General features: G+C 40.0%; 1 protein-coding gene across 1 annotated transcript in view; it reads left to right on the forward strand.

Annotated features, from left to right (window-relative positions):
• LOC311256503 (solute carrier organic anion transporter family member 1C1-like) overlaps positions 1 to 18,236 on the forward strand; it is a 32,884-nt gene continuing 14,648 nt past the window's right edge. Inside the window, exons 1-3 of the mRNA XM_084351599.1 lie at positions 1 to 384; positions 8,125 to 8,291; positions 15,730 to 15,871. Coding sequence (XP_084207725.1) covers positions 8,202 to 8,291; positions 15,730 to 15,871 — 232 coding nt within the window. The 5' untranslated portion in view covers positions 1 to 384; positions 8,125 to 8,201. The remainder of the gene's footprint in view (positions 385 to 8,124; positions 8,292 to 15,729; positions 15,872 to 18,236) is intronic.

The following is an 18,236-nucleotide window of genomic DNA, read 5'->3' on the forward strand; positions in this document are numbered from 1 at the left end:
TTGTTTTCTCTCCCTGCAGGGTCACTGTGAGGAAGGGAGGCAGCGGGGTCACTGTCTCCGGCGCATCTGACGCGCCTTAACTCCCCGCAGCGCCTCGCTGATGATGCGCAACGAGCGCAGAAAGACATGTCTGAGGAGATAACGAGCCTGCTTGATTTGGACTAGTCCAGCCCGAGAGTTACCGTGAAGTCGGCTGGAAATGAACTCTGAAGGTCCATGTCGGTCTCAGAAGAGCATTCGTGGTCAGAGTCGGTCCTCCTGTAACATCAACGCAAGAAGTTTAACCGGAGCTGGCTGAAGGGAGGCTCCAACCGGCGTTACGCATTTCAGTGTGTGTGTGAAGCTCCAGCGACCGGACGACTGTTTGTTTAACAGGGCGCTGAGGTGAGTGATGCGCTGTCTGATGGTCTGACGCTCGGTGCTGGATTTCCCAGGATGTCACAGGAATATCTGTCTTTTTGTTTTGTTAATGAAAAATGCCATCGAGCATCTGTGTCACGTCGTCACAATCTGACTTTTTTATTCAAATACCACTTGTTGAAGATCTGTGTCTACACATCTCGTTAAAGAGCTTTCATTAAAGGCGGGATATGTATTTCAATCTCAGCATTTCAATATTTACAATATTAATGAGGTTATAATACAAACTCAGATTTTTTTTCCCCATAACTGAATAAACAAGCTGTTCTCAGAGGAAAATAAGGTCCTCAGATCACTGTTTGAACCTAGGCAGGTGGCAGTGTCCGCCACATATAAACAAAGTAACACAGTATGACATGGTGTTGTCCTTTTAAGGTCAGTTTGTTTATTCAGTCAAAGAGAAACAAAGAGTTTGTTTATTTATTTAGTTAAGACTTAAAAAAAAAGATCTTTCTCTTCTGATTAAAAGTTCTTCCCCAAAACAACACAGTGCACCTTTAATTATTCCTGTTGACAGAATTTTAATCTGGAGTCTTTTCCCCTCTGATTTATGACCTGTGAAACACTGTAAGTTTATGCAGTAAAACAGTGAACTGACACCTGCCGTACCTGCAGGGCATCGGGTTGATCCGCTTAAAACAGCAGCATCCTGAGCTCACATCTGCCAGCGGTGTGTCAGCTTCTTGAAAAAATGTTCCTTCCCTTAAGATTGCGTGACAGGCTTGCCACAAGTATCACTAGGTAAATTTTGGTCCTTTAAAATGCTGCCAGACTGTTCAAAGAGGTGCTGATAATGATGGTTTCTTTTATCCCCTAAACAGTAAACAGCTCTTTCTTTCCACATGCATGTAGTGATCTGCTCTGATACCTTTATTCTCAGTGATGACAGACACAACAAAGTATGAAAACTGCCTGATAAAATCATCAAAAAGTCTTATCTTTTATTTATTTGAAGGATACTGGGATGATTTAGCTCTTGGTTTTGCTGGATCACAGATAGCATCACCCTCATCAGTGCCAGTCATCTTAATTAGTCTGAGTGTGTAGGAATCATGAAACACCTTGAACACGTCAGTAACACCTTTTATGAGCACTTGTGAAGAGATGACTGAAATTATTTTTAAACCACAGCAGAGAAGGTGGAGCTGATGTGGTCACCATCCCACTGTGACCAACCTTAAACCTTAAAGGAACAGTTCCCCCAAAAATGAAAATTCAGTCATTTCCTACTCACCCCCATGCTGATGGAAAGTCAGGTGAAGTTTCATAGTCCGCAAAACATTTTCTACAGCAAAACAACGTTGCAGCGTTCTTCGAAACAGCTGAAGTCGTCAGTTGTTTCGGAGAATGCTGGTTATGTTTAGATTACAGGAACAGTTCGCCAGTTTCCTGGCCAGTGCCTTGAGTGTGTGTCTTGGCCTTCGGGCAGATAAGCTTGTAAAACTTTTCTCCGATACACAAAGCTTCCCTTATTTTCAATCAACAAAATGAAGAACATTTTTTTCTTGCTGCAAATTAGTTTTTAAAAAAAAAAATATATATATACAGCTTAGTTTTGGTTGATGAAATATAGTGCGCCAGATCCACGGATAGCTGTGGAGTTGGTGTTGGCAGCAGCAGCTACAGTATTTCACTTCTAAAGTCCTGGTTTGCACCCCATAACTCTCAGTAAACTTTCAGGAACATCAAGGATATCAAGTTAAAGGTACAGTGTGTAATATATGGAGTATTTGAAGCTTCACCTAGCGGTGAGCTTCGAGATTGCAACACTCCCTCGCTCATCCCTCCCTTTCCTAAGACGTTGGAAAAGCTCCAGGAGCTACGGTGGCCCCTAACGAACAAGAAACTAATTTTCTGTGATGAGGTGAAGACATATTTAGTCATTTAGTCTATAAAACTGTAGGTTATAACAAAACAAAATTTAAAAAAAAATTAGGATCATACAAAGAAATGATGGAGCACAGTGAAATATATTCACAGAATTTATTAACTAGGTGATGCGCGGACTTCTCCTCAGTTTATCTGTCACACTAAGTCATTACTTTGACTCTCCCAGCCCTAAATATCTCAGTTATTACTCCATGTGTTGTCTCACTGCAACAGACAAGGAATAAATCTATCATCAGAGATTTCCACCATAGAAAGGCAACTCCAGTGTTTATTCTTGTTTTCTGCCATCGCGTGTCGCGATCTCGTTTAGCGTCTTGGACTTTTTCGTGTCTTCGATAACGATTCACGCTCCTGTGATTTTATTGTACAAAATAAGTACGGTCATCCATCCTTTATCAGATCGTGGTTTCAAACTTTGGACAATACATATCGTTTGGCGGGAAACAGCAGCCACAGGTGCATTTCAGGTGGCCACCCACTAAATTTAAAAAACGCGAAAGGCCCTCACTAGTGCCAGGTTTGTCCTTTCTGGGCTACTGTAGAAACATGGCGATGCAACATGGCGACGTCCATGGACGGGGACCCGCTCCCTATGTAGATACTGTATAAGGGGCTCATTCTAAGGTAATGAAAACACAATGACTCTTAATTTTGGGTGATTATACACTAATTAAACTGTCAGAGAAGGAGAGATTCATACACTCCTGCCGTACATAATCTGTAAGTATAAAGGACATTACACATTATCCTAATGGTGATTTATAAATGCATAATAACTCGGCCAATTGTACAGATCTGAATGATTTTGTCATATTACAATGAAAGTAATGAAGCTAAAATGTGATGAAAATAAGAGACAGTTAAATGATCAAAATGAAGAATACTTGTGAATATTATATTTCTGCCAAGTCTGCTCCGCTAGATGTCATATTACATATTACATATACACTGTACCTTTTAAAACCAGAGCTTCTGCTCTCTAGGGGTGCTGACCTTTAGCAGCATGCTTAGGTTTCAGCTGGGAGTGCAGTGATCACCCAAGAAGCTGTATGGACATACCAAGTACAGTATATGGGAGAGAAGGCTTGTTTTATTTGATGTCTATTGATTTATATCAAGGGAAGGAGGAGGAGGCTGGGCTGGTGGAGGGAATTAGGAGCTCATCAGTCGCTGTTTGTGGCAGGTGAGATCGCAGTCAATAAAGAGCTGAAGGTACAGTACGATATGATGGTGTTGTTTTTAAAATGATATATCCTGCTATTTTGGTGTTTTTTATTATGGAAGAAGGGACTTAAATGTAGCTACTGTATTAATATCTGAGGATGGTGGGCCACAGTTGACGTGTTCAGGACTTGACAGTGAAAGAAATAAGTTGCACTTACTCTTTTTATGACCAGGACAACTTCTTGATGTTCACGTGCATTTTTCTGTCCAAGAAAGATCTGTGAACTGCAGACATCAACTCATAATGCTGGCCCTGTTTCACCATAGGTATGGCATTTCTATTTAAACTGATTACAAATGGCCTTCAAGGGCATTGCCGTAGAAAAAAGCTCACGTTAGAGCTGATCTGACTAGTGATACATATAGAAGTAAGTATGTGATTACATGTGATTGGAAAAAATGAATTTGTTTTTATTTGGTTTCATTTTCTGTTGGGCTAACATCGAATGAGAAGCAATTAATAGACAGAACAAGATGAAGTGTAATATATATATTGATATAGTTTGAATATTTCGTCATCTATACTGAGTGAGTGATGCTCGAACAGGTCACCATGTTAACCTGATTGGTATAATGGTATAATTGGTATATAATTCAGCCTATTGGCTGAAATGAGCAGATTCCATTGCTGTCGTGGGTTAGACCGTGTTGTTTTCCAGACGTTACATAACTGTAAGAGAATACATTTTGTTTGATACAGTACTGTACAGACTACGGCAACGTGTCTGTGGGAATGAGAACAGTGGGTCCCTTGAGTGTAAACATCGGCGGTACACAAGGAAAAGTGCCTGAACGACTGCTTTTCCCCCCTTTTTTTGTAAAACCTAATGCTTTTGCTTCATATTGGCCTACTTAAAGCTGCTGTTGGTCTAATTCCTTGAAAGTAGGTCAAACCTGTTGCGATTAGCCAGCTCCTTCGTTTTGCTTCTCTCTCCTAGACAGAAAAATAATTCAGGGAGAAATTCAAACGTGTTACATGTGGCGCTCGTGGCGGTGTCACTGACGTGAATGGTGATGGTATTGTGTCAGTGTTCTCTGCTAAACAGCAATCAGCAACTGGTCCCCTGGAGCAATTGCATTCACTGTTTCACATGACTACTGGAAATGGACTGAGGGGGGAGGAGAGGATGGTACGTTAAATAAGCAAGACCAATGTGAGGAGTCGGAAAGAAAGAATCCATAGAAAGGGAGATAAAGAGGTCAGGAAGGAAGAAATGAAGGAAGAGGTGAAAGGAGATTAAAAAGTATGGATTGGAGTTAATGAACTCAGCTTGCATAATGTAGGAGTCCTTTTTGTTTGGACTTATTGTTATCAGTATTCATTTGAAGTGCCCATACATTTTTGATCCACTTTTCTATACTACATTTCTTAAGGCTGCCACAGTGTTCAGAGTGGGTCATCACAAAGAATTTAAAAATAGATCACAACTCCTATTGATCAGCGAGGCAACCACTGGTGTCCAATCTCAGTGGCTAACCTAATGCTTCATCTAGCTGCTTCACAGTAAAAACCTTTCAGGTGGGCTATAATTCATTCTGTTGCCAAAACACCAGCCATTCACACCGAAGTCCTAATGAATGAAACAAAGAAATCTACTAATCTTTTGCACTCCCAGTTCCCTCGTTTCATTGGTTTTTTTAATGGGTTTTTGAATAAATGCCTGCAATAAGATGTATGGTTACGACATAAAATACATCACTAAATGTCCCATAATTGAATTATAAAGCAACTTATAAAACAAGTGTCTAAATAAGACTACAGAAGTCGTCTGGGGCATTCAACGTCACCACAGACAAGAAAACATCTTCTCCATTGAGAAAAACCTTCAGTCTTTGTTTTTCTTTCCATGAAATATACATTATTCTCCAGCTCTGATATAAATGATGTCACAGCTTGCTAACCTCAATAGCGACTGTTGTTTTCAAACAGTCACTTTTCTCGCTGTTCTCTACCTAAACCCTGCGGTTCAGCCACAAGCCTTGAAACCATCTGACCTTGCAAGGCAAGTCCATCTGCCTATCAGGAAGTGTTCATTTTGCATCCAAAATTAAAAAATGTATCAATAAATAGTTTTACAAAGAAGTGTTGAACTTAATTGTCATTGAGCAAATGGAAGGAAGGAACATGTGAATTTAACACGATTCAACAACCGCAACCTACTTTACACCGGAGCTATATAATACTGACTGGTTAGCATATGTGAGTGGTTTACATAATGCCTTTTCCTTTGTTTGAGCCACTCTGTTGAACATGATGTCAATATAGCTCAGTGCAGGGTGCTTTTGGCCCTGCTCACACTAACTGCATGGATACTGCACAGGTTAGCTCAGGAATGTCCTGCCGCAAGTGCATGATCAGACAGACATGTACAACATAGAACACCTAGAGTTGATAATATCTATGATTTAAGAATTGTTAAAAGTAAGCATGTGGATGAAAAAGGCCAAAAAGGCAAAAAAGTACATTATGATATACAGTATGTCGGTGATTCCCAAGCAGGGGTATTTTTACCCCAGGAGGTACTTGGAGAGTTTCTAGAGTAGCTTAAATTATTATTTTTTTAAAACAAAAAAATAACTATTTGATCATTATACACACATATAGAGTGCTGCAGTGATGATGTATTTTTGTAGAATAACCCAGAAGTTAGCATGGCCCTGGTTCCATCAACAAAAAGCCTATGGGATTTTTGAATTTGATTTTGGATTATTGCCAAAAATAAGCTCAGTGGCAGACACAAGTTTCTGATACTTACACGTTTTGTTCTGCGAGTCTTCACAGATGAACACCACTTGCCTGGATTTTGAAGCATAAATGAAATTGCCAGAAATAAAAGCTAATCTAGGCTCTACTATAAATGAATCAATCTATAGATTGTTAAGTTAGAGTTAGAATAGTTTGTGACTAAAGTCGGCCTGTGAAGAAGGACTAGCGAGTAGATGAGTCTCTGTGTTCGGCATGATGACAATTTCTGTAACCAAACAATCTATAATTCAAACATGGGGTATTTACTGACGTACGCGAACATCTCTTAAATCTCTTAAGCTCGTGTTAACCACAGATCTTATTTCAGGCATTCAACGGAAAACCCTTTAAAAAAACCCATTGAATTCGAAACCAGGGCACCGGAAGTGCAAAACATGTGAACTGATTTTTGGGTTTTAGGACTCCTGCAGTAATCTGTTGAGACAGCTACAACTATTACTTGCAGTGTCACTGCAATAAAGATAACATGACAAGTAGTTAAGCGAGGAGATGACATAATTAGCTAAAAGGATGGGTAAATGGTTGGAATGTCCAGCTTTTGTCAGTCCACGTGGGTGCACTGATGAAAACCTGACCAGACTGAGCAAAACAATGAGAGCTCCATTGTATGAAAACATTAAAACATCTTCTGTTTTATAAAAAAAAACTCAGTTAAACACAGTTGAAGCACAAATGGTGGCGTTGATGATGGGGTTATGAGTTCATCTGACCAGGTTGTGGAGGTACACCCAACAAAAACAGTTGGGAATGTATGTCATCCAGCCACTGTTGCAAACTGCTGCCACGTGTTCAACAATGGCACTTTTTCCCCTTATGTGCACATTTCTTTACATTACACCTTAATATTTATATGTAACATACACAAATCCAAAGAGTTTATTTCACATTGTCTCTCCCACTAGCCAAAAATAGATGCAGAGAGGTTGCCAAATGTTCTGTGCAAGACCGTGAGCAGTCTTGCGTTCCTCAAGCCTTGCTGGCACATGATGACAAAAAAGTGAATAGCGACTAAATCTCAATAGATAAATGGAGACAAACACCCTCTTCCCTGTGAGAGCGTACAGTATCAGAGCAGCCGTGCTGTCACTGTTGGTGGTATTCTCACACACAGTGTTTAACATAAATATGGATTCATTTTCACCCTGTGAACAAATCTTTCCTCACCATGTCAGTCGACAGTGAATCAAATTTCCTTTCAAGTGGTGTAAATATAATTTTAGTGCATTGAGGCTCTTTTAGGCTTAAGATTAAGCCTAGTTTCCAACACTACACAGCCTCATTTTATTTGATTACATGATATCAGTAACTGGCCGAACAATACAATATAATATGTGTTTGTTGATGAAGGTTCTCAGTCATCCAGGTCATGGTAATTCTAAGTGCTGTATAGTAGGCAACTGGACTTTCAGTTTCTTGAAGATGTTTCACCTCTCATCCAAGAGGCTTCTTCAGTTCTAACTGTAGTGGAGTTGCAGGTTCACACAGGGTTTAAAAGCCTGCAACTCCCCTCCAGTTAGTTAGTCAAGTGGCCTACGATATAGCACTTAGAATATGATATGCAGGAATGTTTAGCCCAGATGTTTGATACTTTGGTTACCTCGAAATGAAAACCTTTTGTTCTAAGAGTACAAACATCACCTGTATCGTTACAATGTCGACTCTTTTGAGTTTTGATTTTAGTCTTAAGATATCTCCAACCAATACAGGATTGATTTCATGTGTGTTTGTGTGTCAGTCTCCCCTCTGTCGGCTGCTTCAGACATGTTTCTGTTTTTGTGCCGATGATGAGAAGTGGGTCACATGCTTGAATTATCCATTTGCAGGGTTGCATGCATCAGTGCCAAGGAATTGCATTACGTGGGAGACTTCTGCTAAGGAGACACAGAGACATTTCTGGAGGATGGCAGCCGAGCAGGGACGCACACAGCGGAACGGAGGCAGTGACGCCGCGGCCAAAGAGCCACGCTCCTCTCCCTGCACCAGCCTGAAGGTACACAGACTAACATGACTGGGATGAAGAAGCAACAGCTTGCACCCATTTCTCTTGTAGATACTTTGTGTGTGGATGTGTGTGTGTGTGTGTGTGTGTGTGTGTGTGTGTGTGTGTGTGTGTGGTGTGTGTGGTGTGTTGGGGAGGGGTCACATGCTTTCTTAGTATGTACGCTTGTGTGTGTGTGTGTGTAGAGACCGGCACTAACCAAATAACCAAATTAAAGCAACAGTCCAACAAGTCACATCCACCAGGATGATGTGCGTGCCCATGAGGGATACTAAATGTCTGTTGCTATATAAAGGCATCAAAGGAAAGGAAGGAAATTATTTACGCTGCTTCTCTTCTATTCACTTTTTATGGTCCTATAACCTGTTACCATTAGTAACAGTAAAGTAAATTGCTGTTGTTGAACCATTTTGGAGTGCAGGCATGATTGTAGGCTCTTTTGAAAGATTACACACAGATTTTTTCCAGTCACAAGTTTTAAGAAATATCCAGGCACCTGGCAATAAAAGGCCATTTTGTCCCCCAAAAGTACTCCAACTTTCGAGTACCAAAGGCATAAACATATTATAGTTGTTTATTTCCTTATTTAGACTAACTTTGTGGATATAAAATAGTCAAGAACAGGTGTAAAACAGCCTATAGAAAGAGCAAAATGTAAAATGCAAAAAAAAACTGATTAAATCATATATTGGTGGACATTTCATTGATGAGTCACGATTCAGTGGCTGGCTTGGAAGTGGTGCAGGAGAGAGGGGTTTCCTTTCTACGTGATTGCTCGGTGGCTGCTGCAGGCTTCAGGGCCGGCATTTGACCAGCGCCTATCTGGGCAAATTAGGTGTCAATCAATAGGTCAGAGGTTGGCGTCCATCTAAGTATTATTTGTATTACTGAATAATGGCGTTACGGAGCGTAATGAAAGGAGGTGTAAAAGCATAAGGAGCTGACATGAGTTTTAGATGTACTTTAAAACCATATGTTTACATTTGTATGTGTAAGTAGAGCAAAACAGGCGTGAATTTTGAGTTATGGTGGGGTGAGAACAAATAGTGCTCATTGCCCATCTGGAAGTACTACAATTCAAGAATATAGGACTATATAACCGAAATTGTGATTTAAAAAGTTACTAGTGCCCCAACAGTGAGATGCATATGCATGGGGGTTGGAAGGAAACAACCCAGAAAGACTGACAGCTTATAATGAGATCAACATATGAAGTTGTTTTTTTTCCTTAAAGGTGCAATTCTGGAGAAAGATAACTGCTTGTTGAGTTTCCAAGGTCAGAAGATGCTTTGGGTTGGTTATAAAACCACCCAATTTTACAAACCGCACCTTTAAACTGCATGAATTATGATAACTGGTGGAAAATGTTTAATATCCCAAGAATGAAACCTCAGAGTGCAGAAACAGCTGGTAGCATCATGATCTTATCAGAGCTTTGGATTTTAATGACGTAGTTGATGGTTATGCACAGAGGAAAGATCAGACAGTTTCGTGTTCATGACTGTTTATTATTGCTAGCATTTGTGAGGCTCAACAGCATGATTATTTTATGCTTTGGTAGTCAGTTTGAGTGTGTTTAGAGCTTCATTGTGTGACTTGGTCACAGCTGATGAAGGTGCACACTGATGTTTTTGAGTGGAACATGCATCACATCATTTTTCAGAGAGTCTTTTCATAATCCTGTTTGGCTGATCAATAATACTAATGAAATCATGTATTGGCATAGTTCCTTTGAAGATTTGTCTGTAGCATTTCCCCTTCAATCATCTAATATGGTTTTGCACTAATGTTACATGTCTGGCATATAGAGCTGACAAATACAGTATACCAGACATTCAGTCCGTTATATAACTTACCCTGTTAGCACTTCCATATCAAGCCTCGCTTCCTCCCAGGACACATTTGTAAGAAGATGAGGCGGCACAGTGCTGATGCTTCCTTCATTCAAAAGAGAACTCAACAGATCGACTCTTCTATATTGGTCCTTGTCAAAGATGTAATAAAATCTGAGTTTTTACCTTGGAAAAGCTGTATACAAAACAATTTCCCTTCAAGGTGAGAGGTAGTTGCTGTTCTGTTCTGTCGTGTTCTTAGCATTTGAAGGACTTCTCACTCATGCAGCAGTTTCAAAGTTCATTCCTGACCTTGGAAACACAACTCAATTGGCAAGTGAATTTCAACTTATTTCCTGTTCTTGATAACATCGCATGATCTTCATCTACAAATTGGGTCAATGAAGTCTGACAAAGACTTCTGAAAAATCTCTAATTATATGTTCAACTTCAGTAGTTTTTTTGCAATCTTCATTGGTATTGTCCACACTTCCCAAGGTGCATTCATATCAAAACACATGCAATATGAAATGTATGCAACCACACAAGTGTTGAGTGAACATCAGCATTAACTTCAATCCCGGATTTCTTAATGACTTCTGTTTATCATATTATGTCTTTTTTATATAGTTTGCAGTGGCGGGTTGGCTTGAGGTGGCAACAAAGGTTCAGTTGGATGCAAACCAAGGATGTTGTGGTTTGTGGTCAGTGCCTTAACCCCTACGCCACCAGGGTGCCCCTTTAGGCTCCTTCAATTTTACTGCTGATACGCTACGTTTAAGCATTTATCGTAATCCGTTAATTGTCTGTAATTGTTCTCTGTCTGTCTTTGACTGAACTACAGTTGTGCATACAGTAGAGGGTTCACATGTATCGTAACCTTTCCAGAATAATGATGAAGACAATTTAGGTTAATTTAGTTCTTTTGTAGACTGAGTCATGATGTGTCCATAGTTGGTTTGCCTCATCAAGTGTGAGTTTCATTTATGAGAAAAGTGAATATCCTGCCGCAGACTGTATTGTGTATTATGTATCTTATCTCTTCAACAGGCAACAGGTTATTCATGTCAATGTCATCATCTCAACAAGCTGGGATAGAAAAGCATGGGTAACTAATGGAAAAATTGTAATTTAGAAAGCGGACCCTCGAATGAAGCACACTAAAGTTAATGAACAAACTTTAGCGGCTGCATGCTTTTTCTACAATGATGTAACTCTTGTGTCCTCTCCTCACCGCTGTGAAAATGTCATAATGGTTATCAACATTTCCTTCTGAGGAAAGATCAAGAAAATAAGGCAGAACATGATGTGAATCTCATATTGTTATAAATAGACCTCCTAAGGCTTTTATTCTTTCTCTTTTCTTTCCCCCACCTCAAACGACCTCGAACAAAAAAAAAAGAAAGAAAAGTCCAATTGGCTGAAAGCATTTCTTCAGCCAGCAACATGAAAGTTAGCAAAGCCTTGAATGAGATCAGACAGTCTTGTTGCTTTTTCCTTACATGAAAGTGATGTGAGACAATGGTGTTCAAGCAGCTTATAATAATACAGTGGCAGGACACTTTTATTTCTTCTCAGAATTGTTCCTTGATCGGCTGGGTGGGGCATGGCACAGCCCGTTTCCACTCTAATCCTGTGCTCTGCTTTTTGTTAATTCCACCATTGAGACGAGAACTTTGGTGCTACAATATTCCAGTGTTGTTTTTTTTATTTTTACATTTCTCATTCATTTCTTTCTTCAAACACCATTTCAGAACTCTATTTCTAATCATGTTATTAATTATATTATAAATCCTTTTTTTTTTTTGTTACTTTTTGACATAAATCTCACAAATGATTAAAAAGAAAACTGTGTGTGTGTGTGTATGGCAGAGTCCAGTGTTAGTCTAAGCGTATTAGGAGTGTGACATCAGTAAGCTTAGAACAAAAAGCGGGTCGCAGGTCAGAAGGAGGCTTTGTCGAGCAGTTCAAGCAGTCTTAGCGTGAATCTCTTTTTACAGCTCTTTAATCACACTGAGGCCACTGCTTGTTTGGCACGTGCTGAGACATAATTGGAAGTGCAGAATGAAAATGTCACAATGCATGCCATTGTTGCAAATCCCAAAATGAGCAGTTAGACGAGAAGATGCTACAACCAGTAGCCAGTTAGCAAGGGTTAAACTACAACTGGCTCTGAGATCTGATCACAAGTGGCCACTCAAGATGCTGTGAGACTCATGTTAATGTCAAGTGTGAACTTGAAAATGAGTGAGGATAGACTGGAAAAAGTAAATAAGAAAAGCCTTTTTCTTGCTTTGGTGGTAAAAGAAAGCGTATACATGTTTCCTTTCAAGTTAATCCCCCCATGGCATGCACATGTGATGAGCTACTTTCATTGATGCCCCACAGCCAGCACTCATGGTTAGCATGGTCTCAACAGAGGTCTGTTTGCATCAATGGGCCCTCTGCCATCATCTCATGTAAATGCAGACTCTGACTCAAGGACAGGTTCAGGGAAAAGACACGTTGTTTCTCATACAGAAAGACTAGGAGCTACTATTTCCCTCTCTAACTCTGTTAATGTAGTTTTCCCAGCACTGGTAGTATAGTCAGCTGCTTCTAATTCAACCGTCAATGGTCAAAAGGTCAAACTGAATCTTTAGTGCTGATTATTTGCACTCTATCAGCGATCTTATTTGAATATATTCTGTAGGTTTATGCTAAAGCCATTGTACCGTCTATAAACATTTCTGTAATGTGACTCTCATGTGTGTTGCTTTTCGCATGTCAAGAACCATGTCCATGACCCTGAAACCATTACTTATTTACAAGCGCTGAGGGAGAAAGAGATTATAGACATGAAGTGGAAAGGCAACACAAAGGACTTATTCTTCTTCTGTTCACACTCTGTTCAGAGAAATCATTGTAGAGAAACCGCTGACATCTTTTTTCACACGGCCGATTGGCAACGAGGAGGAGAAAGAGAAGCATGGAAGGATTAGGACAGGACGAAGAGTTGTGTGGCAAGGCGGAAATCTGATTTTAAGAGGTGGGCCTATGAGCATGAAACATCAAAAATATTAAATATCAGCAAACACAAATGTGAAGTGGAAACATGAAGCCTTCAGAGAACATACACTGAGAATGGACTTACTGTGGACTTATAGTGAAGTGGGAGACATATTGTGTCTTGCCAGTTAAACTTGCGAAAAGCAAAATATTGGTGTTAACATACAGTATTCACCAGTTCAAGGATTTAAATGTGGTAATCATACTTTTTTTCTTTTCCAACCCCAACTCCACAATAAATTTAAGCTGAGTAGGCTTCTGCAAAAACCACAGATAATTAAAGCTTTGCATTTCTTTATGTTGCAACTGTTGTTCGGTTTAGATTTCTATTTCTCTTGTCAGTATGCTATGCTTACACTCTGGTTAGGTTTCGGCAAAAAAAACACACTCAGTTATGGTCAGGAAAACATCATGTTTTGGCCTAAAATACCTGTTTTGGTCTCCACAAACTAGGCTAGAAATGTCCCAAGGTCTCCGAAAGACACCCGGTTCTGTCGCTGCAAACACAGCTGGAGATGGCCCGAGATCGCCTTAAAATATCCAGGGGGGTGTCACGCTTACAAATGTTGAAACACTGGCTGAGAATCCACATCAGACACATGATTTAACTTAATTTCTTAACACATTAAGTAAAATGATTGTAAACAGTAATAAGCGCAATTTCTCTTTTTAAATCACAGCACACACAACAAGAAATTGCAATAAGTTGAATTGTTTTTAAAAAAAAGTCATAGTGTGCTGATGTTAAAAGCTTGACAAACTCAAATAGCTCTTACTGGGGTATTATAAAAAACATGAATTGATTAAAAAGTTGGGCTCATGTTTATGGTTTAGTGTTGACAAAGAGTTTTATCATATAAAATATCATACATATTTGGAAATGAAATTCGGACTACAGTGACCCGATGCCATGTATAACATAGTGTTAGTAACCATGTATACAGTAAGGGAGCAGTTTAAGTGGACTGGGTTATTGGCATTTTGACAGCCTCAGTGCTGCATTTCAATTCATCAATAGGAGAGAAGTCACATAGAAAGAAACTTTGTTTTTTTTCAGGAGCTATTTCTTTTTCTTTCTCTTTTTCCTTTTTATGGCCCCTCAGTTCTTATGGGATTTTCTGGCCCTGAGGCTGGAAACCACTGATCTATGAGCAAATTACTTTCATTTGTGAAGCACAATTTAAAAGCACTGGTTGACAATGACTGCATTATGTCGATAAAGTACAGCACAAGAGCCCAATTTTGGTCATTTAAAGCTAATAACGCTGAAAAGATTGATTACTTTTTCGTTTGAAAGAATCTAAAGAGGTAGTGGAAGAAAAAAAGTCAATTCATCAGAAAATGTGTCATTATTGTCCTGGTTTGGGTTTTTGTTTTATGTTGCTTACTGTTTTATTTTGGTAAATCTATCCACATATGTCATGTTTTACTTTCCACTTCCTTTCTTTCCCTTGATTTCCCTATTAGTTTTACCTGTCTCTCATTAGTCTGCCTTGTGTATTTTCTTTTCTCTTTGTCAGTTTTTGTCCTCACATCAGTCCTACATTTCTCGTCTCTTCCCTGGTCCTGTTTTTTCTCCTGGTGTCGTTCGTCTGCGTTTGCTCCTTGCGTACCCTCAGTGTTCCAGGTTTTTGTTCTCCGTCACTTTGTGGTTTGCCTCTTGCATTCTTAGATTTCTCTTGGATTCTCTCTCACTGCCTTTTACTTGCAAAGCCATGTAATGCCTGCTTCTTCATTTCTTTTTTTGATACCAGCTTCATCCATAAAGCTTGCCTTTTGTTTCCAACATGTCTGCCTCAGTGTGTCTGCATTTGGGTCCTCACGTTTTGCAGACCATAAAAATTAGGTTGATTATTTATGATCTGTTTTTCTTGGATTGTAAATGATGTGTAAGTAATTGAGACTGTTGTCTATATCTTATGATGTAAAAAAGCCATAATCAACCCATTTTGTCGTATTATGCTATTAGTCTCATTTAATTTCCAATAAGGAACTGACATTTCCTGTGACAAGACACAAAAATGTTCTGTGGAGGTTTCTGGACTACTTTGATCTTAACAAGATAACTGAGTTAGTCTGGCATTTTGGATGTCTGCCGTCAATGAGTCCGTTGATTAAATTCACTTAAGTCATAACTTTTTGTGATGTGACCCATGTGTCTATCTGGCTGGTTACACTCATGTAAACCAGTTATTCTCTGATTGTTGTTGAGTGTTCATGCTGTCTAACCTGCGCTTTGTGTTCATCTCCATCCCTCTCCTGCCTGCTTCACTTAACACAGCCCCATTATTCCTGTGATGCTGGCACTTGTTAATTAGTGAACGTTGGACCAGTGAAAGTAGGCTAATGAGGGGAGTTCATTCATTGTAGCAACCACAGTGATATCACACAAGTGCATTTTTTTCTTCCATTCTTAGTGGACGAAAGAGAAGTGTGAACATCACACAATTACTATCAATGATAATAGGTTGTTTACTTGAGTGTTTTTTCATGCTCGTGCATTTTAATGTAAAACGCCTCCCTTTTCTTCTCCTTTTCTCCTCTCACAGATGTTTCTGGTGGCTTTGTCCTTTGCCTATTTTGCAAAGGCTCTGTCAGGGAGCTACATGAAGAGCACAATAACTCAGCTGGAGAGGCGCTTTGACATCCCCAGTTACCTAATAGGTGTCATTGACGGGAGCTTCGAGATAGGTGAGTGGGCCTGCCAGTCACTGCTGTTATTTTGTTGTTCTGTTTGCAGCCTCTGTGTTATGGGCTCCCCTCCCTCCTCTCTTTCTGTCTTTGGGACGGAAATATGAATGGGTCACAGAGGTATTCAAGCTGCAGATAAAGGATTCATCAGGCTTCCAAGAAGAGGACAGAGGGGTGTGTGTGTATGTGTGTGTGCGTGGTGAGTCATAGTGTCGAGCAGGGACATAGCAGGTTTTGAGCTTTCTTTATGCTGTGGCGGGCCGGACTCTACAGTTTATAAGGTTTTCTCTATACTGTTGATTTGATCTCAGCTTCCCCCTGTAATATTCATCGGCATTTACCAGCTTTTATCTGACATGTGAATCAGCTGCAAGCAGAAGGACCCTCAGGCAGGACTATAAATGATCTGTTTTCAACACTGTCTGGTCAGCTTTGTGACACATTTATCACATTCAAAAACATGTTTCTGCCCTGTAAATTGTATTAAGGGCACACAATCTTTTCAGTACAACTTATAATTGGCCGATCCTTCTGGAAGTCCATAACAGAAGATCTTAATTAAACATCTCCTCTAACAGGGGAACTCCACCCATGTTACACAATAAAGTCTGTACAGACTACACGTGTGAAAAAGTTGCATAAAGCCTTTTGTGGCTCCAGATATTTATATACATATAAAATAAATATAAATAAAATATATATGTAATAAAAAGACAATGTCCTCTATCTTGCGCTCGCTCCAAAGTGGTACACAACATAACCGTCATCGCTAGTTTCTGACTGATGCAGTTGTCATTTGACGGTGCGTTGCTATCTTGATGTAGCAGAAAGTCACTGCATCATAGATGGCTAAAAACCTGGTCTAAAGTCAATGGTTGGGTTTTTTCCTGCTATTTAAAGGGCACATTATAAAGATTAAAATCTGCCTACAATTACACATTAGCTCTGCCAGTTCCCTTGCAACCATGGCCATGCTGGGGGTAGTGATTGTATAGAAGTCCTGACAGCTTGTTTGAAGGCACAGTTTCTGAATGCTGGCCGCTTTATAATCAAAAATACCGGAAATCTCACTTTCTATAATTTGGGACCTCTAAACTGTCCGTTGCAAATCAAACACTGTCCGAGGAGGGATCTGTGGAGTGCCATCCTGTGTATAACCTGTTTCCTCTTAGTAACACTGAAGAATTCTTGATGACATTCAGCAAAATGTGTTCCCAGATTGTCCACTGACCAGTTTCTAGGCCAGTTATATAAGGTTAGTCCATTCAACTCAAGTGTCTCCTGGAGGTTATGAATCATACATAGCTTGCAGAGTGAGATTAGACCCAGAGAGACGTGATTCATACATGATAAAAGTGGTCATACTCTACCTGTGCCGTCAGGGAGGCAGTTTGGGCCCACTGTGACGCGATTGTAGAGAAAAATGATTAACATTCGTCTTCAGTGACATTGTGGCGGAGTCTGAAACCCGCTGCTACTCTGACAGAGTTGCGATGTATAGTGAAGATGACAGCTCCAGTGCCTTCAGAGCTGAAAACCCTGGATCTCACCATCTTTCTGCCTCCTGTGAAAGCTGCTACTCTCATGTGGCCTAGGCAACAGGCTTTTTCTATAGGACTGTTGTCAGGGTAACATAGAGGCAGAGCAGGGCAGCGTGAGGAGGTAAGAAACAGGAAAGGAAAGTGTAAGAAACATGAGAGGACAACAGAGCAGAGGGAAGACAAAGGGAGAGAGGAGAGGGGGGAAATAAAGAACAAGGAAGAGGAGGAAGGAGAGTAGAGGGTGCAAATGATGGATGGTTAGTTGAGCTCAGCTGATGTATACCCTGCATGTGCTTGTACATAAATCATTCTTAGCATATGCCTAGCACATACTGTAAAGTAACAAAATATACAAAATGATCATAAACAGTTAACTCAGTTTAAAAGAAAACAGAGTTTTCTGTTTCAGTCTGGGAAAGCATGCACAGCCACGGTACTTACCTGCAGTATTTTAAAGTGTGGACCACCATGTCAGAATTTCTTATAATATCATCACATAAAGGTTACACATAAACATTTACATTTACATTTACTTATTCGAAATCATGTCTCTGTCGCTTTCACACACACACAACAATAGCTGAAGGATTGTCGGCAGGTTTGACGTCATCCCTTCACAATAGAAGAAGGTCAGGCAGCGCGGCGTAAGCTTATCTTTCTAGGCCAGTTTTCCATCTCTGGAGTTTCCATGTCACTGATCGCAGGCAGCATACACTAAAATGGGCACGTTCCCACCCAGCATTGTTTAATTTTTGATGCCCTCTAATACGTTTGCTGCTGCTTCGTGCTGCAGATAATAAAAAAAAAAATCTCGCAGAGCATGA

The sequence above is a fragment of the Pagrus pagrus genome, assembly GCF_965226575.1.
Source record: "Pagrus pagrus genome assembly, chromosome: 4".
NCBI lineage: Eukaryota > Metazoa > Chordata > Actinopteri > Spariformes > Sparidae > Pagrus > Pagrus pagrus.